At 35.2% G+C, this 10,265-nt stretch overlaps 2 protein-coding genes across 3 annotated transcripts; one reads left to right on the forward strand and one right to left on the reverse strand.

Annotated features, from left to right (window-relative positions):
• Positions 1–1,090: 1,090 nt before the first annotated feature.
• Positions 1,091–4,645, forward strand: LOC108721817 (WD repeat domain phosphoinositide-interacting protein 3). Its single transcript, XM_018446591.1, has 6 exons — positions 1,091–1,301; positions 1,997–2,173; positions 2,611–2,868; positions 2,955–3,156; positions 3,228–3,451; positions 3,835–4,645. The coding sequence occupies exons 1-6, from the start codon at positions 1,235–1,237 to the stop codon at positions 3,939–3,941; spliced, it is 1,035 nt and encodes a 344-aa protein (XP_018302093.1). The 5' UTR covers positions 1,091–1,234; the 3' UTR covers positions 3,942–4,645.
• Positions 4,646–6,024: 1,379 nt separating this feature from the next.
• Positions 6,025–9,325, reverse strand: LOC108721726 (uncharacterized). 2 transcript variants are annotated; one of them, XM_018446416.1, is made up of 6 exons: positions 9,008–9,325; positions 7,750–7,879; positions 7,492–7,666; positions 7,302–7,387; positions 7,095–7,230; positions 6,025–6,668 (listed from the first exon to the last, which is right to left on the reverse strand). In XM_018446416.1, exons 2-6 carry the CDS (start codon positions 7,828–7,830, stop codon positions 6,475–6,477), a joined length of 672 nt encoding a protein of 223 aa, XP_018301918.1. In that variant the 5' UTR covers positions 7,831–7,879; positions 9,008–9,325; the 3' UTR covers positions 6,025–6,474. The 2 variants fall into 2 exon arrangements, with proteins under 2 accessions (XP_018301918.1, XP_018301917.1); XM_018446415.1 differs by having other exon boundaries at positions 8,948–9,325.
• Between the last annotated feature and the right edge of the window lie 940 nt (positions 9,326–10,265).

The raw sequence follows: 10,265 nt of genomic DNA on the forward strand, positions 1-10,265 counted from the left end.
TTTTGACTCGATCAGCTGATTAACATCTGTCGGTGTGGTGGGTTTCTGCCAACTCGGCGAAGATTAATTAATGTTTCTCTCTGATTCTATATAATAAAAATTATTCTTAGATTTTTCATATAATTTTGCAGAAAATTTCTTAGATTTTTTTGTAATTAGAACATTTTTCAGAAGAGAAAGTCTAAACATCTTTTCTAGAATTCTTCATATATAGGGTGTCCTGTAAGTTTTTGCCAATCGCTTTTGTGTAGATAGAGCGGACTAAACTAAGTCGAAAAGTCCTGTACCATTTTGCAATTTTCGCAATTAATTACTAAAAATCGCTGAATATTGGTCTTCAATAATTTTTTACTCAAATACTATCAACTTTATAGAAAAATAGCGAGAGACCAAAATTGTTTATTTTCTTCTCATAAAGTTCTGAGAATTTTTTCAGAATTTTTCAATACCGTATTTTTTCATGTTGGTAAGAGTAAGAAAATGCAGTACTAAAAAGTTGATAAAAAATTCTGAAAAAATTCTTAGAGTTCTATGAGAAGAAAATAAATGATTTTCGTCTCTTGCAGTTTTTCTGTAAAGTTGATAGTATTTGAGTAAAAAATTATTGAAGACCAACCCTATAAGCGCATAATATTATTTAATATGAAGTAATATATTAAATATTCTAAATATTCTTCTACACAAAATTATCACTCGCGTAGATAAACCCAGAACGGTAACAATAAAAATGCAGCTTTAAATAAAAATCAAATGTTGAGTCATAAAAATATCGTTTTTATGAAGTATTATTATCAGAAAAAAAACAATAACAAATTAATAAATTAAGATAAAAATAATGTTATTGTGTGTGATCAATAAAAATAATATTAAATAATGAATAAAAACAAAATTAATATATAAAATTAATATTTATCGTCTAAATTTTAATAATAAGCTCGGTCTTTAATAATTCCTTATCACTGCCTCAAGTAATGAATGTACATGATATGTATGTATTGCATGATATTAAATGTACATGCATATATCAAAGAAATGCTTCACGTACATCAATGCAAACACACATACGCTACACATGCGCGTTGTTCGGCGTTTCTCGGCACGCTCGTAGCAGAGTACAGTACAGAAGAGTGTCGTGTCGGCGAACCGGCCAACCGGCGATGTGACCGAGGAGCTGCGGAGCGAGCTATACTCACGTTTGAGATTCCGGATGTTTTCGTCGACGGAGTGATCCACGATGAACCTCACCGCGGGCAATGCGCACGGCAACGGCCTGCTCTACGCCGGCTTCAATCAGGACCAAGGTACACGTCCCGTGCGGCTGCTTAACAGTGCGTGTCGGTAGCGGAACATCCGTGGCCGCGTATCTGTCAGATTTGCCTTGCTTCCGCGTTCTAACCTAGCCTAGTTTTGCCGCCCGCGCGTCTACGCAATGTTCGTCTCCACGGTGATCCGCGCCGATCCGCGCGATGCCACGTCTCATCCGAGCTGCACTCGACGTTCTCAAATTCGTGCTGCTGTAATCCGGAACGCCAGAGGACCAATTTCGTCGATCGATCGACCTCTTCGCCGAGGAACGTCGGTGACCCTTCGACGTCCGCGCGACTTACAGCAGATTAACGATTTATTCAGATTTATTTCTGTATAGTCCCCGGATGCCGTTAGTGAATGATTTTCTTCTGATTTTTGTAAAAGTATGCAATGAAAGAATGAAACGATTTGACACGTTTATTTGCATCTTTCTCTCGTTTCCTTCCGTCCCATCTCGAAATGATACCGTTGCACGTAATGCAACGGACGACTCCACGATTGCACGCTTGAAGTAAGTTCGCGCGATATCGCGTTTCCATGTATGAGTTTATCAGGTCGAGTCATCTTCTGCACTCGTGTCGACGTGTATGTATCGTAAATACACATGATAATCGATTAATATTGCTAAGGAAAGAAAAATGTATGTATAAAAGATAAAACTGTATCACTATTGTTCACGCATTTGCAGGATGCTTCGCCTGTGGCATGGAAAATGGATTCCGAGTGTACAACTGTGATCCACTTAAGGAGAAAGAGAGGCATGACTTTAGCGATGGAGGTCTTGGATACGTAGAGATGCTTTTCAGATGTAATTATCTGGCGTTGGTTGGAGGTGGAGTCAAGCCATTGTATCCGACAAATAAAGGTTTATTTACTTTCTATATATTTGGTATACATATCACTAGGTCTGTTCTTTGTAGCTGAGCTAGTATACATTTGTTGTACTTAAAATATATAGTGTCTTCCAGCAAGAGGCATAGGCTGTTTCACTCGCTACACTCTTGGAGTCATTTCATCCATGTTATTTATCAACTGTTAAACAAAGACAAATAACACTTGCGAGTGTTGTGAGCGTCAAGTGGAATGAACCCATAGTGTAACACAGTGATCGTTTTATCTTTGTTTAACATTGGAGAATAACACGGATAATAATTCACTGTGTGTTATAATGTGTTATCTATTGCTGAAAAGTATCCATATATTTGAAGTTTGATGAAAGCGAGAAAGAAACTTTTAGCAGTCCAACGATGAAGAACAGGCTTATTATCATAGATACAGGCTACTTACACTTTATGATTGCAGTCATGATATGGGATGATATAAAGAAATTGCCAGCAATTACCTTAGAATTTAACGCACCTGTGAAAGGAGTGAAATTGCGAAGAGACAGGATAGTAGTAGTGTTAGAGGGTGTTATAAAGGTTTATACGTTTACACAAAATCCTCAACAGTTGCACGTATTTGAGACTAATCCTAATCCGCGAGGGTTGTGCGTTCTGTGCCCGAACAGTAACAACTCCTTACTTGCCTTCCCTGGACGAAAGAACGGCCACGTTCAAGGTAAGAATTCAGTAAAAAATCGAGATCTCGATATATATCTTGTGCATCAAATATATTATTTAATACCAACGGCTTGTGTATTTCAGTTATAGATCTGGCTAATACAGAGAAGCAACCCTTAAATATAGAAGCACATGAAACGCCTTTATCTTGCATAGCTTTAAATCTGCAGGGCACCAGATTGGCCACTGCCTCGGAGAAGGGTACTTTGATAAGAGTATTTGATACGCAAAACGGTAACATGATTAACGAATTAAGGAGAGGAGCGAATCACGCAAATATCTATTGGTAAGCGTAGTAAAAGGGGGTGTGACGAAACACGTGGCACGAAATATTAATTTACATACGTTTAATTCCAGCATAAACTTCAATCATGACTCTACGTGGCTGTGCGTGGCCAGTGATCACGGTACCGTGCACGTATTTGCTGTCGAAGATCAAAAACTGAATCGCCAATCTAGTTTAGCGTCCGCCACGTTCCTGCCAAAGTACTTCAGCTCGAGTTGGAGTTTCTGCAAATTTCAAGTGCCGAGCGGTCCTCAATGCATGTGTGCGTTTGGTCAAGATAACAATAGTATCATAGGTAAGCGACGTTTGTGTGAATTATATGTATATATCCATTTTTATCAGTATAAATTAACTTTAACCTCAATTTAATTTATTCGTTATCTTTTCTAATTCTTATAAACCGGCGCGGTATTTATAGTCAGTTTTTATGTTTAAAATTGTCTTAAATATAGTCGTAAGATATTATAAATCATTTAGAGTCGTAATTAACGTCCTAAAACATTATTTAATCTTAAGAATAAGAATGGACTATAAATAACGGCCTTAGAACTAGAAAAGGATGTAAGTTAAATTGACAATGAAATTAAAGTTAATTTACATTGATAAAATTACAAGATTTTTAACCGAAAACCATTACATATTTCGATCAATCTCTCACGTTTATAATCTCTTATGCAGTGATATGCGCAGATGGTAGTTATTACAAGTTCGTGTTCAACAACAAGGGTGAGTGCACGAGAGACTTTTATGCACAGTTTCTCGAGTTGACCGACGACAAAGCGTGATTGGAGGCATACATAACAGCGGTGAATTTCTAACCGCGCGACGAGGGACTTGACTTTCGTGTTCCTTCACTATTTTCACTCATATTTCGGCTGAGTAAAAGAATTCAATGGCTCGCAAGTACATGGAGATTGTAATACTCGAGCTGTTTATATAGGGGCAATAAAGTTCGTACCAAACGTTACGATAGAGGACCAAATGAAGAGTTCTATTAACTGTTGGTAATGTCGTTCGTTGGTATATTGTGCGCAGATTTTTGAAAACAAAAAGAAAACGATTGACAAATTGAACAGACGAAAAATATCTTTTAACAGAGATTATGTCATTAACTTGTTACACGAGCCTATTCGCTGACGCCTATTGATAGACGAGAGCAAATTTTTAAATATAACAGAAGGAATACTTTCCCAGGTGATAACGGGAGACATCGCAAGTTACTTGTTGGCGTGATACTCACGTTTTCTTACATTTTAGATAAGAATGTTGCTGCAGCTAACTAAAGCGAACATTGCCCATATAGCCTAACCTACAATGTGCTTCCTGTTTCTTATTTTTTCCCTCTGTCGTTTCATCGACAATTGTATTTCTTGTTATGTGTTTCTTGTTTCTTCCGAAGTTCATCAACCTTTATCTCGGGTGACAAAAAACAAAGAAATAGAATAACAGACAAAAAGATAAGAGATAAAAAGCGATAAAAAGTAAGAAACAGCACGGAAAAAAATGATTTTGCAAAAGGATTGTAAAATTTAATTGTCAAATTTGTTTGCTGTTTATAGCAAACAAATTTGCAAATATTTTGTATTACAAATAATTTTTGTAGCGAGCACAAAAAAGAATAAATATATTTGTTACACTTGCAAATAATTTGCGATCCCTATATTTGTAAATGGAATTTGCCGTTATAGCATAGGATTAGCGTTCACAGCAAATATTTTTTCTCCATGAAGAAGCAGAGAGCACATTGTAGATTAGGCTTAAAACATGTTTGTGACAAAAAGCAAATAATCATTTGCCGTAGCTTCGCGGTAAGCGCTTTGCAATGCAATTGTATATCCTTATTGATCATGTGTTTCGTAGCTCTGCAAATCTTTTCATTACATATAAATACATTATATATAAAAGTGATATACATCCTCTTCGACGATTTTAAAATCTATTTAAATAGATCGTTGTTATAATCGCATCCATTTTTGGCGATTCGTTGAACATGACTTTGTTTCGTAGCCAAATCATAGATATGTCATATACATATACATCTACTGAAGTATTATAATTTTTATTTTTACGTTCCCATACATTTAATATAAATAGATTGTTGTTATAATCGCATCTGTTTTTGGCGATTCGTTGAACACGACATTGTTTGATAGCCAAATCATATCATGTACACGTCATATACATATACATCTGAAGTATTGTAATTTTTACTTTATGTTTTTTCTCATACATTTAATATACATATACGCAAGAGAGATTCTACACTTTATATCACACGGATATTGCCGCAGATAATGAGGTTGTAATTTTACAAACAAATTGGGTTTAAATATAAAATAAAATTGATTATTCCACGATTCGGAGTCTTGCACTTCTATTTCTCTAAATAAATTAATCTATGATTCATATATTGTACATAGCGTTTTCGATGTTGTCACTCTACCGAGCGCAGATCTCCCGAGAAGATCACTTATGCTAAAAAATTAAATTCAGTCTTGCGCTTGAAAAAAAGTGCGCATTTGTTCACAGTACAAAGAGAGATATTACTTTTGGAATTGTGATATTTTTATCTATTAGAATTTCGACAGATGGAAATCCAAAATGTATGTCACACGTAAGAGTTTGGTGCATAGAAAGAACAATTTTGCTGAAGTGTTTAAAAATTTAACTAAATCTGAAAATAATTTTGTTGGGCCATCAAGATAATTATGTATAGAATACTCAAGTATAATAAGCAATTGTAAAAAGTTTTAACATTTAAACAACCAGCTTGGGTGTCTCATAATTATTTTGATGATCTAACAAAATTATTTTTAGATTTGTATTTAACTAAATATTTAGATACTTTAGCAAAACCGTTATTTCCGTAATAAATAAATACTAGCATCTGTGCGTCGTATTAAAGAACCATTTTAACGCGCGAACGTAAAGGAATATATAACTGTAATAAAGTAAAACAAGAAGAAACATTCAAATATGAGAAGCGCGTTCCTTGCAGATCTTCTTAAGCTTTAATTTCTTTATTCTATACGTGCGATACACGTTTTTATTACCTTCCGTCAGGTTGCAATCAATTATTTCACTTTCGAGATATACTTTATTTCACGATTTTGTAATCACCTCTAAATTGCCATCCCGATTTCCAAACTTGTCCAAAAGCACATGATTTTTCAAAATGTATCTACGTCACTGAGATCTTATCGCGATTGAATCTTGCGATTTTACGGGGGTAAATTACGAGGTTTCCTCATCTTCGTAATTTACCCCGTAAAACCGCACCTCGACAAAGAAATTCTCCATTGCTATTTCATAATATTTTTAAATTTCGTAAGGCTTGTTCACCGAAATCTGGACCGCTTTTGGTACCTCCAGCGGTACGGGTATTGCGTACTTTTTTTTCATACTGTGCACTTCGTGCGTAAGTCCTTTCTTCGTCTCGAGACTCTTATAAGTACTGTATACCACGAACCAGAAGTAAAAGCTCGTGATTATCAGGAAAAAGACGATTAAGCCTGAAAATATCACATCGTCCTTTGAAACACGAACATTTTATAAATAAAATCAATGTAAAATTTTTCAGAAAGCGAAATAACATATATATCATTCTATCATTCTCATTTCATACTTTACGTTTCATATTTTACGTAGTGTTTTTATAATAGTGACAGAATAAGAGTTTAGTACCGCATGAGTTTCTTTGCTTAAATTTTTAAGATAGAATAGATATAAGATTTAACCAAAGAAATTCGTGCAGTACGGAACACAAATTTTCGATTTTATATAACTTTAAACACAAATAAGCGAGAAAGACCTATTCAGTTAGATCTTCGTGCTTAATAATATTTTTGCGTGATTTTACAATTTTCAAATCAAGCAAATTGTACACCGATTATTTATCGGTCCTGAAAAACAAAAAAAGAATTTAAATTTTAACTTACGTTCGCAAATATCAGCTTTTCCGCCTAGACTAGCGAGGAAAGGGCAATCCTCCTCTACCAGGAATAATGAGATCGCTAGGGCCGCTATGATAGTGATCTTGACTATCATCCATGGCGTCATAAAATGACGATTGTTCTGAAAATTAAGTGTATTGTAGAAAAAAAGAACTTTGGACTTGAATTATTCTTTCAAACGATTTCGATTACCGTCAAAGCTCCATAGAGAAGTAACACGCTAGAGATGAAGTGGATAATTGTGATAACGAGGCCGCAATACATCGCGTATTCCATTTCTGTAAATACATAAAATCGCTGTAACAAGAGGGACAATGATTGTTTTGTCGTATTTTTTTCGTGCGTGATTTTTGTGCGCCGCGTCAATGCAAGTATTAATAACCGGTTGCGGTGTGATGCGCCAGTTCCAACTTTTCTTTGTTGAGATGGAACGATGATATCTCCTCCAAAGCTTCTCTTTCGAGGGCATCTTCGGTATCTCTCGCCAATATTTCTTGAATTCCCAATGCGTGCGTCAGACCCAGAATGAAGAATATTATACCCACCCCGGACGTTAACTGCGGATGAACATTTATCAAAATTATACTCAGCGAAGCAGATCAATTGTTCGAGACAGAAGTTTCACAGAAGTTGCTATTACCATTTGGAATATGGCGATTAATATTGTACCCTGCCTCAGGTTGAAGAAGTGCATAAAGTGTTTTAACAGTCCGATCTTCATCTTGGCTTTTGAGAATTAACGTAGACTACCTAACACTTTTTAAACAGTCCTGAAAGTTTATCATTAATTATTTTTTACATAATTCATAAATATTTATAGCATTACGTGCATTATTATATATTTTAATAAATTGTTCAGATCTTCTAAATAAATTATTCAACTTTTCGAAATACATTTTGCTATTACGTATAAAGTAAAAACTCTATAATAGAGTCTGGCCATGAGATGACAAATTTTTGATCGGCCCAACGTTTTTATCAATTTCAGTAAGTTGGTATAAGGGATTCAGCACAAAGATCGTATCCTGATGGAAAAAAAATTTTTTACGAAAAAGTACACATATTGAGACAAAATCTTAGAAATTCTTAATTTTTCGTAGATATTCATAGTGGGATGTAGAGTGAGGTTTGTTTGCTTAGAGATTCTTAGTTTTTCGTAGATATTTGTAGTGAGACGTAGTGACGTTGTTTGAGGACGGAGGATTTCTAGGTTTTTCAAAGAAACAACGTCACTCTATGTCCCACTACGAATATCTAATAATTTCTACGATCTTGTCTCAATCTATGTAGTTTTTCGTAAAACTTTTTCGCCAGGATAATTGACGTTCCACGACTCAATTACAGTCATCTTTATGCTTAGGCCCTAACTCTATTAGGTCGGAATCAGACCAAGCATTGAAGATTGAGATCGAAGATTGAAGATTGAAATTTGACCAACGAGGACAAAGAAATTTTAGCTCCTTTTATTTTGATTGATAGTCTGATTCCGGCCTTACAGAGTTTCTAATATAAAATAGTACTAATTGTAAATTATATTATAACAATCCATGCAGCACAGACTTCTAATGAATGTTCCAAAGACGTTCAAAAGAAGATTTCTACATTCTAAAACGTTCTAGAAACATTCAGAAGATGGTTTCTAAGAACGTTCTTAGAACGTTCCTTGGATAAATTCTACTATGTGGGAAACGTGGAGAGCACTCTTTTATAAATAAAAAGAAAGTGAGTAACAACAATAATATATCAAGATCATATCACGTTTCCATATCTTTTATCGATTAACAATCCATGAGTGTTGCAACCCCTTGGTAACCCCCGTGTAACGCGTTGAGACGCACCTTAAAACAATCGAAATCACAGCGGTGACGAAAGTAGGTGAAACGCACGTCGCCGCTTACCTTGGCGACCAGGTGTGCTCCGAGTATGCTCGACGAATTACCACCGTCCGTTCGCAATGAGAATCAATAACTCTCGTCTTGCGCACACACCGTAATAACGGGACACGTCGTGGTGGCTTTAATTGCGGGTTATCAACGATGAATTTTCCTCATACCCGTGTGATCGTAAACGAGCGAAAACATAATGTAACGGAAAAAGTAGCGCGTTTCAGGATTGGTTTCGTCGAGGTGCTTGCGACGCGCAGAACGCGAGGGTGCTTGGTAGTTCGAAGAGGGTTGAAAACGGCACCCCGACAGTAGACTGAGTAGATCGCTCGACGGACGCGCACGCGCCGCGGCATGCACATTATCGCATCCCTTGGAGTGTTCTACTGCAGATTGATCATTGTTTATTTACACACGTCGCGTTGGCGTCAATTAATCGCATGATTTGTCAGATTATGAATCTTTAAAAATCAAACCTGCTGTTTTAATTAAGCCTGATTTAGCACGAAGCTTCGATAGTGTGATAGGAATTGATTAATTTTTTATTTCTGTTCTTCGAGGGATGATTAATTGAATGTAAGGGCGTTTAATTGAAGGATTAATTACTAAAAAAAAAATTTTTTAAAGAAAATTGTTTTAATCTAATTTTAGTTTAATCGACCATATTTTCAGAAGTAAAATTGAAAAGATAATTGAATTACGCGCGCGTGCGCGCGCGATAAAATAATCAGGATCCTTATTTAATTTAATATTCCAGATACGTAAAATTGAAGAATCCCAGAAATTTAGAAATTATCTAAAAAATACATTAAAATATATCAAAGAAATTCAAGCAAAAGAATTCTGAATTTTGAAATTTAAAATATCTGCATCTAAGGGTCTCGATTCTGTATTTTGAAACGGGGTGAAAATGAGCAAATTTATTAGGTGTTGACCAATAAAATTATAACTATTCTAGTAAATTCGTTCACTTTTGTAATTTTTTCAAGATAAAAAATTGATCCCCGAGATATACAATTTTTGAATCCAGAATCCTTATAATTTACATTATTATTTTAAGATGTATCTGAGATACAATCGTTGATAAAAGTCGCCCAAATTCGAAATATTTGCATAACTGCGCCAAACGTGTAGTAAATCTAATGATAACTTATATGAATGATAGATAATACAATATATTTATTTTTAAAAAGTTATTTTTACCGCACACTTACATAGTCTGCCAGTGATTGACGCATTTCAAAAACCGCAAAATTGTTATGAATAATAATTT

This window comes from Mycetomoellerius zeteki, unplaced genomic scaffold, assembly GCF_001594055.1.
Source record: "Mycetomoellerius zeteki isolate Tzet28-1 unplaced genomic scaffold, Tzet1.0 scaffold182, whole genome shotgun sequence".
Classification (NCBI taxonomy): Eukaryota; Metazoa; Arthropoda; class Insecta; order Hymenoptera; family Formicidae; genus Mycetomoellerius; species Mycetomoellerius zeteki.